Source organism: Filicampus tigris, chromosome 5 (assembly GCF_054856515.1).
Source record: "Filicampus tigris isolate MCC_2025a chromosome 5, RoL_Ftig_1.0, whole genome shotgun sequence".
NCBI classification, from domain to species: Eukaryota; Metazoa; Chordata; class Actinopteri; order Syngnathiformes; family Syngnathidae; genus Filicampus; species Filicampus tigris.
The window spans coordinates 4,743,479-4,766,856 of NC_141221.1; the positions used below are offsets into that span (position 1 = coordinate 4,743,479).

Genomic DNA, 23,378 nt, shown 5'->3' on the forward strand with positions numbered 1-23,378 from the left:
TCCATCCCAGGGACGGAATGGCCACCTCTGGCAATACATAAAGGGCATTTTCGTAGGGCATAGTTTGTATAATTCATTAAATCATTACATAGGAGACCATTATATTTGTTTTTGTTGCTAACTAACTATATATTCACACTATGTTGAAGCTTACCATTTTGGATTACAGTAACTCCAAGGTTTTTATTGTTTTATCATTATTACCTATAATCCCTCATGAGACAAAAATGCAAATACTGTATATTGAAATCAATGAGTCAATTGTGAATAATCTTGTTTAGTGTCACAAAAACACACATGCATTTAAATTGCAAAACGATTTTATTAATTTAAATAAAACTAGCCATAAAATCAAACACATTATAACCTTAAAATAAAATGCGGAAGGGGTTTTCCAGCTGACAAGCGATGTAAACATCTTACATTTAAAATAAAGATATAACTTTTATTCCTGAGTGAAAAATGTAAACTCGCTTATGACCTTGCTTTATTCAAGCCACTGGTTAACTATTGAGTGCCCCTTGTTTGTGCTCGGGCTCAGAAAAGGAGCTGGTCATGCGATATAAACGAAGTTTGGTTCTCATGCTGCGCAGACACTGAGCATTGCAATCCAGGATCTCCTCCAGCTTGTCCACGTAGTCCACAAATGCCTATTTAAAAAAAAAAAAAGGGCAAGTTCATCAGAGTAGAAGTAATGATTTACAATGCAGTGAACAGCAGAATTTGAACTCTTCTGACCATATGAGGCTGCTTGCATAGAAGTGTCTGCTCCTCATACAGTAAAGGCTCCATCTTCCTCAGTTTCTCCCAGTGGGCCTGGATGACACGCAGTCTGGTGTTGGAGAAAAGAATTTTGGAATGTTGCAAGGTAGTTTACACAAAAATTTCAGCAAAATAATCTCCAAAGCAACAGTTTTAGCGTTACTGAAGGACCAACCATCCAAAAGAAGGAAAAAAAATTGTGTTCATTAGTTACTTCGACTTCACTTTTGAAATCCGTTTTTTTAATTGATAAGAAACGGGAGATGAGGCAGTTTGTTGCCGAGCTTCAGAAGTGGGTAATCGGAAATCTGGGAGCGGCATGGCTCAGTGGTAGAGTGGTCGTTTCCCAACGCAGAGGTTGTGGTTCCTGATGCTGCATCATCAGTCGGTAGATGAGGTACAGTGTGAAGAGGCGCTTTGAGTGCCAGTTACCATCTTAAAGGGATGTCAACCCAAACATATTTTTTTCAAGAATATGTTCTATGCAAACCCACTAGTTGAAACAAGACATTCATTTAGTCATTTCTGTCAACTAAAAATGACATCACAACTACTCAGGGCTTAGGTAACGGCTAGTAATGGCCAATCACGGCTGACCTGTTTTCTGAAGCTGAGCCGTGATTGGTCGTGACCTGAGCCCTGAGTAGTTGTGATGTCATTTTCAGTCGACAGAAGTTACAAAATGAGCCCCCGAGATGGCTAAAAAGGGGTGGATTTTGCTGCTTAATTTATATTCCACAAACGCATTATTAATCACAATGCAGTGTTTCAACTAGTGGGCCTGCTGGCAACATATTCTTGAAAAAAATATGTTTAGGTTGTTTTTTTTTCTTTAAAGAATCACGTATGTACGTAAAATAGTCTCTTTCTTGTGTACTTATTAGCTAATTAGGCATCAAAGTGAGTAGACCCGAGTCCCAATGTGGTTGGATGAAAACAACAACAGCTGTTGACAGTTTATCTTGCCGATGATGCAACACATCATCAGTAGGGTAAAACTAACCTGTCTCACGACGGTCTAATCCCACGGATGACCAAATTGCACCTAGACCTACTCAAACATGTCATCGAAGATGTGTTTGGGTTTTTTTTTTCGTTTTGAAAACAAATCTCAAATCTAATGTCATGCTGGGTGCTATGCTAGATCAAATATAATGTCAAAGTATGTTATCTGAACATAAGTACGTAGTATCGCTATTAGACTGACTCTTTATGCGCCAAAAAATATTCCCCCCAACTCTAGATTTTGAACACAATTCGAGCCATGTTACTTACTTGGCATGATCCATTGTTATGGAAAACTCTGGGTTGCATGGTCTTTCTTTCCAGTGCAAATCTGCAGGATCATCCATTTGGAAAGGATGATGAGATTTGCAGGGGTGGTCTGGTGTAACACCACTGCTCCGTAGATTTGCTGCGGTGGTCTCATTCTTATTTGAAGAAGGTGAGATGCCTTTTTTTGGTGCACATGAGGCAGGTCCACGTGTCAGCTCTGTGAGATTACCTGCATCAGAAGTCGGAGACCAGATGTCCTTTGGTAGGCAAAGGTCTGCGTCCTCATCCTTTGCATGTGCGAGATGCTCTAAATTGGATTTATTGACCAATTTGGTGTCAGAAAATGCAAACCAAAGGTCTTTTGGGACACAGAGGTCTGCATCTTCATCCTTTGCATGCATGAAATGATCCTTTATTATGTACTCATTGGCCAATCTGGCATCAGAAGTGGGAGACCGGAGGTAAAATTCTCTGTGTTTTTTCTTCGTATGTGTCAGATGCTCCTTCATTGTGTACTTATTGTCCAATTTTGTTTCAGAAGTGGGAGAGCGGTCATCCATTGGGAGGCAGATCTCTGCATCATCCTTCGCTTGTGTGAGATGGTCCCGTTTGTTCTTACTGGACAATTTGGTGTCAGAAGAAGGTGACCTGAGGTAAAGTTTGTCATCTTTATTTTTTGCATGTGTGAGCCACTCCTTTGTGTACTTTTTGGCCAACTTCTTAGCAGAAGTGGGAGACTGGAAGTCCTGTGGGAGGCATGAATCATCATCCTCATCCTTTGCATGTGTGCGCTCCTTCGTGTACTTATTTGCCAATTTGGTGTCAGAAGTGGAACAGCGGAAGTTGAATTGTCTATCTTTATTCTTTGCATGTGTGAGCGGCTCTTTTTCTCTTCCGAGTGGCTGGCATTTGGTCCGATCCCCTTGAACCGGTAAGGCTGCGGCAGCCTTATGTTGGGAGATACTTGAGGCATTATCCTGGGACGTTTTTGCTTTATCCTCAGCATGCTTATGTACCTGAGTATTTTTTAACAGTCGAGGTAGCACTTTCCTTTCCTGAAGGGTTCGAACTACACTCTTGAGTTCACAGGCTGAGGAGAAGGGACAGACAGATTGCGCTTCCTGATGTGGCTGTTCAACAGCAGTGGAGTCGCAGAGGATCTTGCGGACGGACATTAAACAGTCCGTCCACAGCCCGTCGAGCGAGGGGTCCATTTCCAGCGAGTCCTCTCCGTTCTCTCCGGAGTTGAAAGAAACAATGGCCTTATCCACCGTGGGCTCAGCCTGTTGTAAATGAGTCAGCCACCTCATCTTCCCCCTCTGCGACGCGTCTTCCCCTAACGAGTCACTACTTCCGACCCCGCTGTCGTACACGGTCGGAGCGTCTTTCGAATTGGGACGGGTAGAAAACGCGGAATGTCCGGCGGATGATGCGGAGGAGCAGAGGGATCGGTGGCTGGAGGAGGGCGGTGAGACGGAGAAGGGCATGAACATCTGCAGCTGCCGGTGATAATGTTGCAGGTGCTGCTGCATCTCCTTGTCCACAGTCGCGTCTTCTCCGCTTTCTTCTCTTTGCTCATTTGGCCCTTCTTGACATGACATGCTGGTGCTCCTGAGTTCTTTGTTGCAACCGAGCCCTCCGTCGCCTTTTTCCTGGGACTTCCTCGCTTCGAGTCTGACCCCATGTTTGGCTCTTGCTGCTCTTTCCTCTCCATATCTGCTGGTCTTAGGCGTGGAACAGTCGACGGGGCATCCCACGGATTTCCTCGGGGTGGGCGAAACGGCGGCAAAAGACACTCTGGGTGTCGTCATCTTTGGGTTCTTAGGGAGATTCTTTCCAACGCTGCTGCATTTGGAAGGCGGTGTGGTTTTGCATTCTTGTCCTTCGCTGCGACCCCTCAACTCCTTCACACTGTGGAAAATAAAGCAGATGCGCTACTCGCCTCCTGGTTGTCGAGCCAAATCAAGAAGTTATTTGCTCACTCAAACTGCGTGTGGCTATTAGAGCTGGTGTTAATGAATTAGATGATGTTTATCAATGAGACTCATTTGCATAGAGGTGGGCAAATTTTCTGCCAGATATGTGCATATTACTGCATTTAAATACATGCAAATAACACCGGAGCACCTACTTACTTACTACTCCCTTAGTGATAGACTGCGTTGTGTTCCGACTTGTGCACTAATTCAGGTAACCACTGCAGCAACTACCCACCACCCCTAAAACTCTTTCAGACTCCAGCCTAGGTCTCCTGTCTATCATAACAGTTTGCATGAAAAAGTCAGTGTTTGAAGCAGCCGTTTTGGACTCACACAAATAACATAATTTTGCATTGAGAACACTTACCGGTCAGCATATCTCAGCGTGTTCAGCGTGTGCTCTGTGGCAACGTTACCAGGTGAAATGTTGGCAATCATGCAAGTCATGGAGTTGCCAACAAATGAATCTTTTAGGACCTAAGCACAAATACACCCCACTAGAGTTTAATGAACTGAAAATAACATTTCAGAAAGACTATATTGAGGTCCAAGCACCTGAGTGAGTTTGCTTTGTCTGAAAGGTGTGTGCCGCTGCTCTTGATCAAGGGAGCGGATACATTCTTTCAGCTGCGGGACGGAAAATTTGAAATTATTTCAGGTCTCCCACTTCTGATGCCAAAATTGTCTAAAAAGCACACAAAAGGAACACCTCCCACCTGCAAACGGTTGAGAGATTTCGCTTCCCATCTCTCACTTTTGATGCCAAAATTGGCCAATAAATACACAATAAAGGAACATTGAACACATGTAATGTATAAGGACAGAGAATTCTACCCCCTATGGGATCTCTGATTTCTCACTTCTGATTCGTATCAATAAAGAAAATCTTATATGCAAAGGATGAGTATGGAGAATTCTGCCCCCTCAAGGGCTTAACTTCTGATGCCAAATTAGCCAATAAGTACATAAAGAAGAGTGTTGTGGTAGCATACAGCCAACAGACTCTGGTTGATCTCAGCTCCCTCCATACGAGTCTGCCAGTCTGTTGCTGTGGTATCCGATGCCCGCTCACTTCCCGCCAAGTCGATGAACCACATTCTTAAAAAAAAAAAAAAAAAAAAAAAAAAAACAGTATCAGTACACTTGTTTTGTTGTACATGTTTAAAATGTATGCCGATAACAGGCTGACAGGACAAAGGACAATAGAGTAGGTCACCTGCCAATGATCTGCTGGTTGGGGGATCTGAGCTGAATCTGAAGTAAGGCGTGAGACCGAGACGAGAGCGGATTGACGCCACTGACCCTCTTTGTGCGGGCCGCTAAACCTTGTGAAATCACCTTGAAACGCAATAAAAATCGACAAAGATGGCACTGTTTTATACAGTAAGCAGAAAGACCCTCATTTGTCAGGCAGTTGTTTATCGACCTTCAGCAGCGAGTTGACTGAGTCCACTCTGACGTCACAAAGTCCTGCAATGTGCACCACGTTGTGACCATCCTCCCTCACAAACAACCTAAGGAAAGATCAAGTTTAGAACATTGGGAGATGAAAAAGAAGAGAACATAGAATTCTATCACTCAGAGCCTCTGGTTTCGCACCTCTGACGCCAAAGTGGCCAATGAGTAATATCCCATTTTAAGCTATTTCAGAACCCGTGCAAAAACAAAGAGCACCTTTTCCTGTTGTTGAGCAGGTCATAGAGTTGGCGACAGTAGATCTCACAGAAGCTGACGTACACTAGCATTGGGCTGCGCGTTGCCGACAGGTGGGCAAAGATGTCCTGGACCGCCAACACGTATAAACCCGCTTCTCCAGGAGTGGAACCCATCATGGTATGAGTCTTGCCTGCGCCCGTCTGGCCAAATGCAAAGCAAGTGGCCTTCCCCCTACATAAACACATACAATTTGTCTAACTAGTACTATTAAATACTGCTCATAAAGCCTGGGTAGAGCCTTTAAATAATAAAACTGAGCTGTAATAAAACATTATAGTTCCTCCTATTAATACCAATAAATACCGAAAGAAAGTCTATACTAGATGGAAATGGAAACTATCCAGGCAATTTCTATTCGGGCTGGAGGGAGCCCCTGAATTTTTTAAAAAATGAAATAAAAGAAATACATAGTGTAAAAAATAAAAAATCAGAAAGAAACTGAAATAATAATGAATTGATAAATAAGGAAATAAGTGGGTCAATATAAGTTGACACCTTACCCATCAAGCATGTGTTGCACCAAAGGATATGCGGTTTTCTGATATACTTCCTGATTGGAATGATACTCTCCAAAAACTTGGTCGAAGTAGAACGGGTGCTATAAAACAAATCAGGCAATGTGACATAAGCGTTTTGGAGACAGTCATTGGTGTCTCGGTGTATTAATGTTTTAAAATGACAAATTTGAATTGTCCTACCTGTAGAATGTACTGGGTGAGATCCACAGCTTCTTTGCCTTCTTCCACAATAACACACTCGGCGCTGGGTGTTATCACCACGTCCACTTCGCCCTTCCTTTTCTCTGCGTGTGTCAGAGGTCGTTTCCTCACGCAAACCATGATCCTAGGCCCATGGGTTTGCCTCCAAATGAAAGAAAATCAAGCAACTACAATTAAATGATGTCATCACTTTCCATCTGTCTCCTACCCCTGATGCAGGTTTGCTACTAATCCAAGAACTTCCCTTGGAGGAGTGTGGTAAAATACAACCATTGGAAATGCTTGAGAATTTCCACAGCAAATCAACTGCTTTCTTATTTTTAGGCATTAGTCCTTTCGACTTTTTTTGTGGATCTTTTGTGTTTTGTGCAAGTTTGCATGAAGGTGCTAGCAAGTCAATTTTCCAATTTATGAATGTTGTTAAGATTTCAGCTTTACAGAAGACACGGGTGGTGATGGCATCTATTACAATAGGTAAATGTTGTAGTACGGAATTAGTCAGCTGGTTATTTGAGTTCGGGATTTTTACCAGAGTAAAGGAAAAGATAGCTTGAGGTACACATTTATTTATTCAAGCCCTGCTTAATTAAGTTTGTTTGAGGAAATAATTTGGGCAAATGGAAATCAAAATGATTTGAATACGTTATTGAAAAAAAAAATCATTTGTACAAACAAAAAGGAATACCTTACTAAACCAAGCACACCCAGCAATTAATAGGGATTCATATTCTTTATTTCTTCTAATATATTTGAATAAATTACATTCATTTATTGCATTACATAATTATATAATGGTAATATTATTCTTAAATACATCATCTTAATAGAATTATTTGTTTTTGACAAAATTATAAAAAATAAAGTATGATACAGTACAGTATATAACATTAGATTCGGGCTTGGCATCTATTATTAATCAATAAATAAATACATGCATTAAATATTCCAACATATCATTGCTGTCCTGTGAAAAACAGTTATGTAAATTTTTTTATCATTTGGTGTTTTTACATGGAGTTTCCGCGTTACAGACATCGCATTAACTTTTTAAAAAAATTAAATTCCAAAATTGGACATACGTGTTTTTCAAAGGACAGTGCCAATATGCAAGTATAATAACTTGTTTATGAGAAGTATTGTATTTTATGTATGATTCTGATTTGATGATAGCTTTCTTTGCTGATTGACAACTGAGGGTGTGGCATCCATTTTACCATTCACATACACTTGATCATTCAGTACAGCTGGTAGGTCGCTCAACTGGACTGCACATGCACTCAACTCACTTTTTTACAGAAACAGGCTGAAGAGGAAGCCCGTAGTTGTACCCTGGTTTTCTTTTGGCTTCGTAAACAGGCATTGGATGACTTGCTTTGTCCGTGCACCTCTTGGCTGCAGCTCTGGGTCTCGGGTGCTGCTGGTGATGGTGGGCCATGACATTCCTCGGGGGTGGTAGTGCAGAGTACGTATTGTACATGGCTAATCGTTTAGTGATGTCTGGCCTGGCGCTTCTTGCTAGCGCCCGGTGGTTGCTGTGCGGCGCAGAACGCTTGTGGGACGCGCCCTGGTCATCCGCCACTTCTCCGAGTCTCAGGCCTTCCTGCTCCAGCGTTTTGACCAGGTGGACCAGTTTGAAGAGGCGGCTTTTATCTTCTGCCGTGTGGATGTCCAGGAGGGGCAGGTCCTCCGAAGTGAGGGCTATGAGATGGGCTACGTGGCGGATCCCCATGGAGGTGAAGCTGAAAAGTACATGGGAGGAATGAGTGCTGGCCGGTCCGTGTTTGTTTTGAAGATCTTGTAATTACCGCTCATGAAGACGCTGAAGGCCCACCACCTTGAGGCACTCAAACAGGCTCAATGTCATGATTGGATGATCTTCCACTTTTCTCCACAAACCCTGGTGGCAACCAACCTCAAATTTTTGTGATTGACTATGCAATGCAGCTTGAAATCAATACAGTAATTCCCCACATGGTCGTGGTTCATTATTTACAATTTAACCTATTCGCATGCCGACTGAGAGACAAGCATCGTATGTCAGGAAGGAGCTAAGTTAACCTGGGTTATTAGATGAAGTTGGGAGAGAATTTTTGCCAGGAGTATATGCAGTCATTATCGTTTTATCCCTCGCACACGGCTTAAGCTTAATCAAAACGCAGTTTTTAACATACTTGAACACACACAAATTACAAACTGCAAGTATAGAAAATATATGTATAGCTATTTTAGAGCCTGCACACGCATGTGTCTTTAAGAGGCGGAGTCTTGTATTATAAAGTTGAGTCTGGGCATGAGCTGTGGCTTGCAGCCGGTGTTCTAAAAGCAGCTTACAAGTGTATTGATGACGCTCCTTTCCCACTTGCAAGGGCATTACTGTACAGTAAGTATACTGTAAAAAAACATAAAAAAGAATCACTTAAAAAAAAACACATTATCATGGAGTGCAAACGATGAACCGTGTACAACAGGGGTCACCAACTAAAAATGGTGCTAGGACACTGTAATTTCCTAGGAATGTTGTCGCAGCGATCATTGGAAAACACTTGATTCATAGAAATACAGTGTTGCGCACTGATATTTATCTGTTATCTACCTTGCTATCATTGTTACTAATTATGATGAGAAATCATTAACATGGTGACTATCTGCAGCTGAAGAGATGGATATCATCAATCCTTACTCATAATATATAACAAAAGTAATTTGAGAAAATATATTATTTCAGAAGTGTGAATCAAACTGGTAGCCATTCACAGTAATCAGTACCCCAGAAGTAGTTCTCCGTTTCAAAAAGGTTGGTGAGCCCTGCTGGACCATGCAATAATTGGGGGATTACTGTATCCATCCATATGATATGATGGCTCCAAATGATACAAGGCCTCATACCGCTGCCATGGCAATGTGTCCCTGCTGATTCCCCTCCTTTGTGCCTTCTGTCAATCAATAACGTTGACCACGATGTCATCACAAACCTATTGAGGAACAAAGCACAGCACAAAATGTAAAAATTGTACCCTCCACTGTATAATAGTGGTCTTCACTCCAACTGACCTCTCTTACTCAATTAAATTGACCACATTGTCATCACAAGATTATTGACGCCATACCTCAATGTGAAATAAAATTGCGAACCCATTAAAAATAAAAAGCTAAGAAATCATACGAATCTAAGTATTCACAGAGTTTGCTCAATACTGCCTACATGATGCACCTTTTGGCAGCAATTATCGCCTTGAGTCTTTTTGAATAGGATGCCACAACCTTGGCACACCTTTGGGCATGTTTACCCCTTCATGTTGTAATTACGGGGTGCTGTGTGTAGAATTTTAAGGGAAAATGAATGTGTTCTCTCATTCCATGAGACTGTAACATTTCAAAATATAGAAAAAGTAAAAGCTGTGAATACCGCACTGTACAGTATAACAGAAAATATAACCAGTGGTGGAGGCCAGGGCCAGCACGGACCACTCTGCAAGCCTAAACACTATCGGAAACGTTGACATACATTTAACCTAAATTATCATAGTTGTTCCATAAAATGTATTATATTTCTAACAGGCTATTCTCTTCATGTCAGATAATTTCTCAAGCCTAAACTTCCAGGACGTGCCTTTGTTTCTTTAACCAACCAGATTTGACAAACAAAACAAAAGAAAACCTGATAAACACTGTATTAAAACACAAACAACAAAACATAAATACAATCGATTGGCCGTCTTTTAATACGTACTGTATTGAACAAAATTTTAATCTGACAGTTGACCCAATAAATAAGTCACTTGAGAGCCATTTCCCTGACCCTAGCTGACCTCTTTTGGGAACTTAAGTTTTGTAAAGTCATACAGATAAAACGTAAAACGCCAAATAAAAAATGAACATACCTGTGGGAGTTTCGTGCAAACACAAAATGCACGTTGAAGAAGGCCGAAGAAAAAGTGTGAGCACGTTTCCGAGGTCCGATGATGTTTGAAAAGTGCAGTGGACGCCACAAGGGGCATCGTGATATGCGAGCCTTTTGACTCAAAAACGATCTGACGGTGCTAGTTTATTGCTAGCGCAGGATGAAAAGACACATTAAGTCGCTCCCTTGTGACAGTTTGCGTTGACTAGTATCGCTATTATTCCGAACACTTGGGTATCCATGGCGACGGCTAGCCGGACGAGGACGAAAAAAAATGATAATCCAATAAATAAGATTAGTTCAGTCAGTCACGAATGTTTAAGAGATGTAAATCACTTCAACTAATGTGATTATTATTATTATCATTGTTACTCAGGATGTATTAAGTTCTTTATTGTTCTATCAAAGAAACACAGTAGGACTCAATGTTTATTTTCAATAAATATGAAATACAAATCTTCGCCGCAAGACTCGTGTTTCAACCGGACGAAAATAGAGGAGACGCACACCCTTTTGGGCAGTTGCATGAACGTCTAAAAATAACCTGTATTTACAGTGGCCTCTTGCGTCTGAAGTTAGAGGGCAAACATCTTGCGTTGCCGCTGCTACTGACAATTTCTGTTCGCTTTTCGTTGAAAAGACTGTTATCAGTGCGTGTTTTACGCCAGGGGGAGTAATGGAAGGCTTCCCAAAGAACGAACTTTCAGAGTATATTATCGCAATATTGTGAATCGTGATTTACAGATATTAGGTTTAACATTACACAGTCTCTTTTTATTGATACGTATAGGCTAAATAGAATCAGTTTGCCGATTATTTTCCTGATGGGCTTCCATTTCATTGTTCATATTTCTGACAACATGAACATTTAAGTAGAACTTGGATATATATACAGTATATAGAGAAAATGTATAATCACAATCTTATCGATGAAACGTGTAAGTAGATAGAGCTTCTCACAGACTTATTGGTACAACCGTGTGCCACACGTTGTGACATTTTCGCCGCTGGAGAATGACAGGAAAACGCTGCGGAGAAATCAGTGCACACTGTACAGTATTCAAGTTCGGTGTGCAACGTAAAATGGCTGGCGGAGACTTCAGTTGTCGCCACGACTAGTAGGCGGCATTACGCGTCCATGTTATTTTTAGACATCCGTGGCCGAGCGCCGCTGTTTTACCACGGGACAGTATTAGTGGTAACACACAATATCCTGAGCAGTGCACGTCGTGCTAGTCTACAAAACGTCCCGACTGTTGCAGTTGAGTTGTATTTTTGTGAAATTTAAAATATTACCAATACGTATGGAAGAAGATAGACACGAACTGTTGACATTTAATGTACAAACCGAAAGTCGATACAGTGTTAGGTGTCAAACTGTCAATTTAGCATTGACTTTAGGCTAACATCATAGTTTGACACCATCGGCACTTTGTGTTTCCTGCTCGTGGCTCTATTTGCCAACTGTCAAAACTTGGCGTCTTTTAAAAGCCCATTGTAAATCTGTCTTTGTATTTACCATCTGAGCATGGGAAGGATGTCTCAAATTTAGGACTCAATCCGGGTTGTGCCACTGAAACCCACTCACCTTGCCCCCTGAATTTTTCTTTAGAATCCAAATGGTGGTTGTGACGTCAGCAACGGTGAAAAAGTAAAGGGACATTGCAGCTTGAACGTTGGCTCAAGTTTGTCAGACTGTGTGTGTGGGGGGGGGGGTGCGTGCGCGTGTGTGGGGGTGTGGGGGTGCGTGCGTGTGTGTGTGTGTGTGTGTTGGGGGGTTGCGTGAGTTGTAGCCGATAGCAGCTCTTGAATAAATGTGCATTCTTTTATTTAGATTACGTATGTATTCATTTTTGGATTCCGATTCAGCTTTCACCTTATTCTTTTGCTTGCATTGGTTCCTTCAGCAGCATCGTTTTACTTCATCGCCAGCATAGGTGCCACTTCATACTGTATTTTTGTGACTTTTTTTTGCCGGCTTATTGACTCTAATTGTTTGCATATTTTTGCTGGTTTTAATTGAAAATTCCTCATAATTAAAAAAAAAATGCATCAGCGATTATGAGTTTTAATTATTCTTTCTTTGAGCAGGAATGCCGCTGTAGCCAGTTACCAATATGTCGAACGAGGAGCAGACTTGGCAGATCTCATCGTTTTCATCTGCTCCCCTCCCTCCTCCTCCTGCCCCACCACCTTCCTCTCACTTTGTTGGGAAACGTGATGACATCATCAGACGCGGACGTGTGACCAAGCTGGTGAATGGATGCCGGGATGTCCTAGTTGTGTACCACCGGGGGGAGTTCCATGCCATGGACATGCGTTGTTACCGTAAGAGAGCATAACTTTCCCTTCATCATTTAGCAACATCTTTTGCCAGCAGAACTTCCGTTTCATTTTGGCACTTCCTTTCTCCAGCAAATCTTGATTTTTCAACTACCATCTTCTTTTGCTGGTAAAGTTCTCCCTTCTTTTTTCAGCATCACCTTTTTTTCCCAGCTTTTAACATTATTCATAATTTTGTCAAAATAGTTGCCTGCTCTTTTGCTAGCATAGCTTTTCTTCATTTTTTGCCAGCTTCTTTTGCCAGCATACGTTCATCCTCACCATTTAGTAGCTTCTTTCACCAGCGTAGCTTCCTCTTCACGTTTTAGCGAAATAGTTGCTTGCTGCATAGCTTGTGCTTCATCATTTAGCCGCTCCTTTTGCTAACCAGCTTTTCTTTCGCCAGCAGAACTCTCACTTCATCGTTCAGCAGCTTTGTTTGCCAGTACAGTTTCTACGTCTGACAGTGACATCATAGTTTCACCTTCATCATTCTGCTGTTTCTTTCATCAGGAAAGTGTCCTCTTCATCTTTTGGCAACTTAATTTACCAGTTTTGTCTCATTGAGCTACCTTTTTTTTTCTGCCAGCATAACGTCTTCATCTTTCGACAGCTTCCTTCACCAACATAGTTCTTTCTTTCGTTCGGCATAGCTTACTTATCAACTTTCACCAGCTTGTTTTGCAAATATAGTTTCTACTTCTTTTGTCAGAATAGTTTTGTCTTTATCATTCTTCTACTTCTTTCAGCAGCATAGCTCCCTCTCCATCGCTTCAGCTTTTCTTTCATCAGCAGAGCATACTCTTCATCTCTCAACAGCTTCTTTTGCCAGCAGTTTTTTCCCACCTTTCATCGGCATAGCTGTCTCTTCATCTGTTAACCATAAAGAATCGTCCGCTGTGATTAAATAATGAAGGGAAAAAAGCGAACTAACAAGGCTTGCTTTTGTGTTGACAGATGCAGGCGGTGCTTTAGAACAAGGAGACATTGAGGTGAACTTTCAAGCGTCTGCATATTCTATTCTCAATAATACATCTCAAAGCTCAGCTTCATATTACTTATCTTACTTATCCATCAGGAGTTCAATGGGCGTGTTTGCATCGTCTGCCCATGGCACAAGTACAAAATAACACTGGTGGAAGGCGAGGGGCTGTACCAAGCCGTGGATAACCCCACCGTCAAACCTCGGAGAACTCACTGGCGTTCCAAGGGTGTCAAACAGAGGGTCCACAAAGTCACTGAAGTGAACGAGGATGTATACGTCACACTGAATGACTCCAAAGAGGCCATTGAGTCTGATTACTACCAAACTGACACATACAGGACCAATTTACGGATCCAAAAAGGCCACTGACAAGACAATATGGCATGTTTTTTGTATGTACTGTACAGTATGTCTCTTCGGAGTATTATGTCACTGTCATTATGTATATATATATATATATATATATATATATATATATATATATACATACATACATACATACATACATACATACATACATACATACATACATACATTGGACCCCAGCTAATTGTGGGGGATAGGAACTGGGCCAGCCCACGAATTGTAAAAATCCACGTATAGTTCATGGACATTGAAATAAATTAGGGGAGAAAAAAAAAGCTACAAAAATGCTGATTAACATTCGATATGCATTTTCCATGGAAAATGGGGGACGCCAGAAAAAAAAAAATTAAATAATAATAATCATCACCCAAACCGCACATATGCGGGGGTCCGCTGTAACTCAAATGCTTTTCATTACATGATACTACTGTGTAAAATTATTTATTTGGGGGTATCAACTCTTCAATTAGCCATTAAATGAGTGAACAAGTCATGAAATAAAACAATTTTACAGAAATCAATCCTATTTAACTGGCTTCATATTTATTTAATGTTGGCACAAACAACTGTTCATATAGATTAATATAAATTGCATTGAATGATTAGAAATAGCCAACCCAAACCGCTCCATGCGATAGGTGGCAGCAGTTTGCCATTTAACTATAGGAGAACACACAAAAAAGAAGAGGCAGCGGCGTCATAACCTGCGACTGTTACACTACTCAATACCTACATGTTTCTTAGATTTGATCAAATTGATTGTACATCCTTATTAGTCGATGACTGTGTTTAGATGAAATCTAAACGATAAAAGAGGATAAAACGTACAATTGAGCCCTCGTGATGGCATCAGGTTCGTTTAAAACAATGACTTTTCATGTTTTCTAGTAATGTCTGTTTTTTTAAATTTAGATATTTATTTTTCTCATTTGTTCCTGCAGAGGAGGAAATTAACTTGTTGGTCATCGTCGTGGACGTTAACCCGATTTGGTGGGGCCAGCAAGCCCAGCGTGAGCCGCAGGTACGCAAACGATAACACCAAAAATAATCCTAAAGCAGTGGTTGTTTTGCCGTGACCGAACACCGGGATTCGAAACCCTGACGTGAAAGAATAGAGCAGCACCTTCGGGGCGAGTTACCGGCCACAGCAAAATAACCACTGCATAATCCTAATGATATCCCTAATAAATAGTTTTTTGTATGGCCCTAGTTCACGCTGTCCAAATGTATGGACGCTGTTATGGTGATGGCTAACTCTCACGTGGCCATGAGCAGAAATAACAAGCTGGCTGTCATCGCCAGCCACTGCCAAGACAGGTCATTCACCGTCCGTCTGCATGTCTGTCTGGTTTGTTTTGGTCTGGGGGTGTCAAACTCAAGGCCCGGGGCCCAGATCTGGCCCGCCATATGATTTTATGTGGCTTGCGAAAGCAAATCAAGCATGTCAACTTCCATGGTGCTTGCTAAAATCTGTACCACAATTTTGAATTGGCATATGTAGTAAATCCAATTGACTCTCTTTCTTTTACAGGCAACATACTTTAAGAGTTCCAATAAGAATGACTATTATCACCTTAAAGCATTCATTTATTAAAACTAGAGCCACAATTTTTAAAGTGTTACTGCAAAAAGCGGCGGCACGGTGGTCGACTGGTTAGCACGTCCGCCTCACAGTTCAGAGGTCGTGGGTTCGATCCCGGCTCCGGCCTCCCTGTGTGGAGTTTGCATGTTCTCCCCGTGCCTGCGTGGGTTTTCTCCGGGCACTCCGGTTTCCTCCCACATTCCAAAAACATGCATGGTAAGTTGATTGGATACTCTAAATTGGCCCTAGGTGTGATTGTGAGTGCGGATGTTTGTCTCTGTGTGCCCTGCGATTGGCTGGCAACCAGTTCAGGGTGTCCCCCGCCTACTGCCCAAAGACAGCTGGGATAGGCTCCAGCACGCCCCGCGACCCTTGTGAGGAGAAGCGGTACAGATAATGGATGGATACTGCAAAAAGCCACATGATACATATGGGCGCACATGAACTTTATTTTTTTCGGGGGGATATTACATTAAGTGTTGAACTTCCTACTTTAGTTATGCTCTGATTTTTTTCCCCCTCCCATTGAAAGTGAACTTGGTAGGCAACACTACTCAATGTTTTTTTCCCTCCATCTCATTTGCGTCAAAGTGCATGTGTGAAATGCCCGTACCTCGTACCTCGCTGTAATCTGTTCAATCGCCGCGTTCGGACAAGCCCCTTTATCATACGCGCAACAGCGTGCCCACTGTTTCTGTAATAATATGAGGAGGTGATCAAACATTTATATGGTTTCGCAGTCATAACGACCTGCCGAGGGAAATTGTAGCTATAGTGTGGCCCGTGACAAAAAATGAGTTTGACACCCCCGGTCTAATCTATCAACATTTCTTGATTTGATAGAAATAGCTTGTATACGATTATACTCACTGTCATGCTTTTTGCTTCAGTCATTTCCTGTATCCCAGTAAGAGTCAACCGGACGGCGACGGCGCCCCAGACGACGCATGCTCTAGCGGCGACGGCAAGTACGAACTGCTGTCCATTGCCAACGGCATCATTGCTGACCGGATCAAAAACTTGATGTCCAACAGTAGGTCAATGCCACTACTAAATAATGAATCATTTCAAATGTATCGTACATGGACATGAATTTAATAAAAAAAAAATTACCTAAATAAATGTTTGACAACAAACAGTTCTAAAGGATTAAATGTACTTAAAAGTTAAATACAACTGAATTGTACTTAACAATTGTACTGTTCTGGATTTAAAAAAAGATATAAATATAAAGTGTCCAGTCACCTCCAAATAACCGTGGTTGCGAGGTGAGGTCCAGTGCTCTTCAGTTACAGTGTAGCAATACATTTGTCTGCATCCTCCACTAAAACATCAAGTTTGCTTTTCTCTTCACCGTCATACATCTTGCTGATTTTAAGACCTAGATAGACCAATCCAATGTTATGCCATTGATTCTTTGCATACCGCTAAAGGGCACCCATATACTGTACCACTAGTACCACATTTTGAGATACTTTTGCTAGGAAAATTTGCCCGCCAAAAAATTGTTCGGAAGCAGATACCCAAACAGAAGAATTGCTGAGCTTTTTTGTTTCAAAGTTTGTTGATTATTTCGAGGATTTGTGTAACAAAAAAAAAAATGGCGCATGGGCCCATTCATAGCTGCTTCCATCTTCCATTCTTTCGATGAATTAACTTTTGGGGGCATCAACACACACACCTAAATGTAACTGTTTCTACAAGCCAGTGTTTCCTAGTAAAATTGTATGGATTTTAGGGGTGCCCAACAGGACTCACTCAGTCATACCACCTGGAAAGTTAGAAAGGAAAAAAATATATATTCCTCGACACCAATTTTGCTGATCGAGGCAAAATTAGGTGGACATGTCTATCATGGCGGGATACAAAAAAGTCTCAAGTATCTGTGCACCGAATTCTACAGATAGTCAGCCATTTTGGATTAATTGTACTAATAAAATATGGTATTAATAAAATAACTTATAATAAAACTTAATAAAAAGTACTGGCTTGTACTTTGATGACCTCCAACTAGGAAATTGGCCTAAATGTGGCCCAGTGGTGAGGTGCATCACAATTTGATTATCATTTTGAGGATTCGCAATGAAAATGGGGCACAGGGTAGTTTAATGATTTACTTATCTTTTGTATGTGTTCACTTTGCAGTTGAGGTGACGGGAGGTTCCACAGACACTTTGCTAGCCGGATCCCTCGCCAAAGCGCTCTGCTGTATCCTTCCCCTACAATCTGCACATTTGCTATTAGGACAATCTGAAACTAGAAAAATAACTGATTATATATGATAGTATATATCGAAGATATTTAATTTTGACAAACTATAAAACATTGAAAATTGATTACAAGAGACAAATATATTGTAACACAAAAAGGCAAGCACATATTGAAAGACTAGAATATTGATAGATGAATATTGAAAAGCAAGAAAATATAAATGGAACAATAGAATAAAATAAAAACAGACATTTTGAAAAAATAAATTGGCCTACCTGTACAAATTAATGCAAATATAGAAAGTCATTACGCACACAGAAAAAAAATTGACAAAATATATATAATTATCATAATTTCGAAATAAAGCTATAAGCTATAACATCAGGAATATTTCGATTGTTTTTGACCGATCTATAAAATAATATAAATAAATTAAACAACAATACTGAAAAAAAAAGAAAATATAAAAAGAATAATGTAAGAATAATAAAGCAATACAAAATGTAAATTAATACAGACATTTTACTAAAATAAAATATGCAAACGACATTACGTTTACAAAATGTGAAATCGAGAATAACATTAATAACATTGGTAACTTTTTTATACATAAACAGATTTATTGACAACCAAATAAAAACAATAGAATGGGAGATAAATTTGACATTTTGAACAAATAAAGTTTGACAAACTATATAAATGAAACATTCCAATATAAAATAGAAAATAAAAGACCCCAAAAACTAGATAAACTAATACAAATATTACAATATAAAACACAAACAGATACTTTTTGACAAACTGTAAAATAATATAAAATCAAACAATATATTGCAAAACACACCTTTGGAAATGTTGCATAATTTTGACGAAATGTAAGACAATATAAATGAAATCGTACAACAAAATAATAAGGTCCAAAAAAAAACTTTCGCAAACGATAAAAAAGAATCTAAAATAATACAATATAAAATCTCTGGTAATCCCCTGTTTTTTTTTTTCAGTAATAAATCTTAATTATTTCAACTCAGATATTAACAGAGTCGCAAAGGAACTTGAAGGTACTTTTATTTATGTCTATTTTAGTCATAAATTGTTTGTCATGTGTAATATTTCTTATGTTTTTTCCAGTGGGACATGAGGTCAAGTCCCGAATTTTGGTAAGCTTTGTTTTAGTTAAAAAAAACAAACATATGTGCGTTTATGTATGTATACGTATATATGTCTGTGTGTGTGTATATACATGTGTATATATATACAATATGAATATATATGAATTGAATAAATGTGCTTGATTAGGTGATCAAGGCAGCGGACGACTGTGCCCTGCAGTACATGAACTTCATGAATGTGATCTTCGCAGCCCAAAAGCAGGTCATAACACGACTCATTTGTTGCTAATTTGAGCACATTCATTGATCATCTTAGTGTATTTTTCTAAACACGTTTCAAATTTTTGATATTATGGTTTCCAACAGAGCATCCTGATAGACGCGTGCGTGTTGGAGTCAGACTCGGGGCTCCTACAGCAAGTACTGTCCTATGCTTTTATTACAAATGCACGCGCACACACGTCATACTTTTTTGATGTTGACTGGAGATGAATGCTATGAACATTTTCTGCACCACAAAATAATTCCATTATCATTACGATATTGCTAACTTATGGCAGTGGCATAAGTGTCATAAGTTTAGGTACACATGCACGATGTAACCAGAACCAAAGCAATGATAAAAATAGAAGAAAAAACATTATTAGGGGGAATGCTGTAGTAACAATAAAAAAATGCAACGGTAATATTAACCACTGTATTAAATATTTGAGAAGTTTGATTATAGGGAGAGACCTGATTGAAAAGCCAGTTATTCCGTGTCCTTTCTGAACCGACAGGCTTGCGATATCACAGGAGGCTTGTACCTGAAGATCCCCCAGAAGGCGGCCATGGCACAGTACTTGCTGGTGACTGCCACCACTTGATGCATTTCTTCACATGTGCATTAGTAAAGGTGCTGTAAGAGTATGTGTGACTTTACGGCACAGTGGGTGTTCCTGCCAGACGGTGAGCAACGTTCACAACTGCTGTTGCCGCCGCCGGCCCACGTGGACTACAGGGCGGCGTGCTTCTGCCACCGCACCCTCATCCAGATCGGTTACGTCTGCTCCGTCTGCCTGTCCAGTGAGTGTTCGCGTCCCTCTCCTGCTTACAACAACAAATGCCCTAAAAATCCCATGACCAGAAGAAGTAAAAAAAAATCCCATTACGACTACTGTCATATTGTTTTCCAGAAAAAATTAGAATAAAGCCAGATTTTTTTTTTTTAAAGGTTAAAGTCAAATTTATAAGGGAAAAAATACTATTACAGCAATATTCTTGTTTTGAAGAAAAGGTCTAAAGTTGTATTTAAAATCTAATTGCAGTCAAGTTTGTCATTTCATAGGATCAAGTTTAAGGTAAAAGTCATTCATATTCATTTTATACTTCTTTTTTTTCTCCACCACAGTATTCTGCAACTTCAGCCCCATCTGTACAACATGCGAGTGAGTTAAAAAAAAAATCATTTTTAATAACATTTACACCTAAATATACATTTTTGTATTGAATATTTGTATGTGTTTTGTAGGACGGCTTTCAAAATCCAGCTGCCACAAATGGTCAAAGGCAAAAAGAAGAAATTCAAAGCATCATGATTATTTTATTCTATTACCCCCACAGCCTAATTCATCTTGTATAAAATAATTCTTGAATCCTTAATATCTTTTTCATTTTGAATGTTTATCCAGTGATCACCCTTTTTTCAAATGTAGAATCTAAATTGAAAAACATGCCATGTCTGAATTTGAAAAGGTCTTTATTCACATGAAGGTCATCGAAGCTCATGGTGGAGGCATGGGGACAATCTTACACCTGGCAAGAAAACAAGGAGAATGATGTGTGACCTACCATATTGTGTAAATATATGTGTTGTTATGGACTCACCCCATCAGACCCTGGCCGGACCACCGCTGCGGAGTCAAACTCATGTGGGCGCTCTGACCCCCACGGACCACTGTCACTCGCAGCGGCTTCTACCAAAAAACAGAAGAAACATTTGCAAAAAAAAAAAAAAAAAAACGGATTCATTTTAAATGCAATTTTTGCCATCTAAATCACATTTTCATTGTTGGTTGTGGTATTCTATTAGAAGAAAAGGACTGTTCAGGCGTTTGAGGCATCACTAAAGCCAAAACTTGTCACATTAAGGCAGCCATCTTGAAATGTTAAGACACATAAAGGTGTTCATCTGGAGTCTTACCCCTTCACTGTGTTGTACTACAGAAGCAATGTTGTGGAGGCTCTGGAAGTTGCCAGTGTTCACTGAACCAAACTCAACGACTTCATCTCCCACTCTGAGGCCCTTTTGCAAAAAGGAGAACAAAAAGTCAGGAAAGGCTCTGAAACATCAGCACCAAAGGGTCTCCCACCACTCACGGCTGCAGAGGCAGGAGAACCCTGCGTGATGGCATCCACCCGTGCAAAAGCGCGCGGGAGCGTTTCCTGCTGCTCCATGGCCTCCTCGAGTGCTTCTGTCTGGTCGTGCAGGCGCTTGGCTTTCTCCCGAGCGTGCAGCCTGTGCAAGGCGTCCTCGATCTCTGCCATGATGGCCTTGTGATCGTTTTGCAGGCCTGCCACAGTAAATCAAATCAAATTTTATTTATCTAGCACTTTTCAGTGCTATGATGTCCAATACTGTAGAGCTTGCTACGTATGTTTGTTTAGGCATTCAGGCAGTTAAAATGATCATGACTGGAGAAGTTCTTACTGCACTGAAAAAATGTTAGGTGTCTTCAAGGATGAGTAGTTTTACTTTGTTCAGCTTCATTATACACAATTTCTCTTTTATGACAGATAGGAATGTTTAGGTACTTGTATTTTTTTTGTAGGATTTTGTGTTTTTTTTTTTAGTTTATAGTTTGGTATTATATTTTGGGAAAATGTATGTTCAAACATTTTCTTGCTGTATATGTTTACCCCAACTTTGTGGTATTTGTCTATAAGTAGTTTAAAATATATGGATATTTTTTGACAAATTGTGTTTTTTTCCATTTAATATATTTGTAAATTCGTCCAATGTTTTTGTATTTTCTCGAGTATAAGTATGTTTTTTTTTCTCCAAAATTTTGTATTTTAGTCCAATTTTTTGTGATTCTGCACAATATATCGAAAATATTATTGCGATAATCGCCCTTGAATAATACGCACATCGCAAAGACGTGCTATACGTTTCATATGGAATTGTATGCATCTGACTAACTTAAATGCGCATCACCATAGGAGAACAGTATCTAGGGCAGGGGTCTTCAATCCTGTTCCCCGAGGGCCGGTCTCCTACCTGTTTTCCATCCGTCCCTGCTGCAACACACACACTTGATTCAAATAATCTGGATCTTTATCCAGCTTCTGCAGACCTTTGGTGAATATCTGTAGCAGGGAGAGATGGAAAACAGGCAGGACACCAGCCCTCGACGAACAGGATTGAAGACTCCTGATCTAGGGGCATTACTAACACCAGATAACTTGAAAAATGTGTTTATCAAAAATGTTATTACAGTTATATATACAGTTCTATATATACACAGTATAGACTATGTATGTATATACAGTCAAATAATTTTAAATCATCGCCCCCCCCCACCCCCTCCATTTAATACTATGTATATTTTTTTGATATCCATTCCATCATTTTGCTCACTAGTAAAGTTATTTTAGGTGCATCTAATGACATGTTCAGTGAGGTAACGTCTCGTCACCGTGTAGAAAACGCTAGAAAGAAAAACAGCTGAGTTACATGAAATATTGTGTCTGGCGGTTCTTATCTGGTACAAGTTGACGTCGGCTCTCGGGTAGCCTTCCGCGTCCACTAGGAGACCGTCAAGTCCGACGCCTTGCTACAAAAACAACAACTTAAGCAAAGATACAAACACTACACAACTTCGGTGACTGTCTAATTATATTCCGCCAACTTACGTCTTCCAGGACGTCGTAGTATGCTTTTATCTGCTCTTCAATGTCATCTTTCTTTTTAATAAGGTTTTTAACATCATCCATGGACGTTTCGGGACTGACTTCGTTTGTCATCTTCATGGCAACTTCCTGGTTGTGTTACAGTTTATTTGTGTCCGACTCCAGGCAGAGTTTGTAATCCAAGGGGGAACGAATCTTGTGCGTTACAATTTGTGTGTTACACTTCATTGTGTCCGGGTGGATTTACAACTAGAGACAGAAACTTCAGACAAAGTGGAGGTTGTGATATCATTCAAGATTTCAGATGAAAAATCGCCTAAAGTCTGTGTGGAGTTGTAGCCGAGTGCAGCTCTTGTATGAATGTGCATTCTGTCACCGCTGGTGAGTACAAAATCAACCACTGTGTCATCCCTGATCACATATGAGGGCATCACAATATTTATACCTCTCAAACAAAATACTAGCACAACTTAATTTACTCTTGGCAAGGTTTTGAGGGACGAAATCTAATAATTACTAATGATAATCATAAAACTAATAATGAGAAATATACCTTC

At 40.2% G+C, this 23,378-nt stretch overlaps 4 protein-coding genes across 7 annotated transcripts; 2 read left to right on the forward strand and 2 right to left on the reverse strand.

The window, feature by feature from the left end:
- Positions 1–358: 358 nt before the first annotated feature.
- Positions 359–12,042, reverse strand: LOC147147014 (uncharacterized). Of its 3 annotated transcripts, none has more exons than XM_086030178.1 (15): positions 11,941–12,042; positions 9,338–9,423; positions 8,257–8,348; positions 7,738–8,190; positions 6,431–6,593; positions 6,233–6,330; positions 5,691–5,903; positions 5,443–5,530; positions 5,233–5,354; positions 5,009–5,114; positions 4,572–4,643; positions 4,384–4,493; positions 2,038–3,948; positions 739–832; positions 359–650 (listed from the first exon to the last, which is right to left on the reverse strand). In XM_086030178.1, the coding sequence occupies exons 2-15, from the start codon at positions 9,344–9,346 to the stop codon at positions 504–506; spliced, it is 3,678 nt and encodes a 1,225-aa protein (XP_085886304.1). In that variant the 5' UTR covers positions 9,347–9,423; positions 11,941–12,042; the 3' UTR covers positions 359–503. The 3 variants fall into 3 exon arrangements, with proteins under 3 accessions (XP_085886304.1, XP_085886303.1, XP_085886306.1); XM_086030177.1 differs by lacking the exon at positions 11,941–12,042 and adding an exon at positions 10,333–11,690; XM_086030180.1 differs by lacking the exons at positions 359–650; positions 739–832; positions 11,941–12,042 and adding an exon at positions 10,333–11,689 and having other exon boundaries at positions 2,081–2,192; positions 2,267–3,948.
- Positions 10,905–15,304, forward strand: LOC147147015 (Rieske domain-containing protein-like). Of its 2 annotated transcripts, XR_015086754.1 has the most exons (6): positions 10,905–11,613; positions 12,444–12,680; positions 13,632–13,666; positions 13,753–14,040; positions 14,967–15,046; positions 15,236–15,304. XR_015086754.1 is itself a non-coding variant. In XM_086030184.1 (4 exons), the coding sequence occupies exons 2-4, from the start codon at positions 12,470–12,472 to the stop codon at positions 14,026–14,028; spliced, it is 522 nt and encodes a 173-aa protein (XP_085886310.1). In that variant the 5' UTR covers positions 10,906–11,613; positions 12,444–12,469; the 3' UTR covers positions 14,029–14,152. The 2 variants fall into 2 exon arrangements, 1 of the variants encoding a protein (XP_085886310.1); XM_086030184.1 differs by lacking the exons at positions 14,967–15,046; positions 15,236–15,304 and having other exon boundaries at positions 10,906–11,613; positions 13,753–14,152.
- Positions 14,294–21,887, forward strand: gtf2h3 (general transcription factor IIH, polypeptide 3). The gene is made up of 13 exons (XM_086030182.1): positions 14,294–14,878; positions 14,967–15,046; positions 15,236–15,342; positions 16,498–16,640; positions 17,753–17,815; positions 18,850–18,879; positions 18,950–18,978; positions 19,118–19,192; positions 19,297–19,350; positions 19,710–19,778; positions 19,860–19,995; positions 20,321–20,357; positions 20,441–21,887. Exons 1-13 carry the CDS (start codon positions 14,869–14,871, stop codon positions 20,505–20,507), a joined length of 900 nt encoding a protein of 299 aa, XP_085886308.1. The 5' UTR covers positions 14,294–14,868; the 3' UTR covers positions 20,508–21,887.
- psmd9 (proteasome 26S subunit, non-ATPase 9) lies at positions 20,652–23,241 on the reverse strand. Its single transcript, XM_086030183.1, has 6 exons — positions 22,825–23,241; positions 22,646–22,745; positions 21,289–21,482; positions 21,113–21,214; positions 20,797–20,885; positions 20,652–20,724 (listed from the first exon to the last, which is right to left on the reverse strand). The coding sequence occupies exons 1-6, from the start codon at positions 22,939–22,941 to the stop codon at positions 20,694–20,696; spliced, it is 633 nt and encodes a 210-aa protein (XP_085886309.1). The 5' UTR covers positions 22,942–23,241; the 3' UTR covers positions 20,652–20,693.
- Positions 23,242–23,378: the final 137 nt, after the last annotated feature.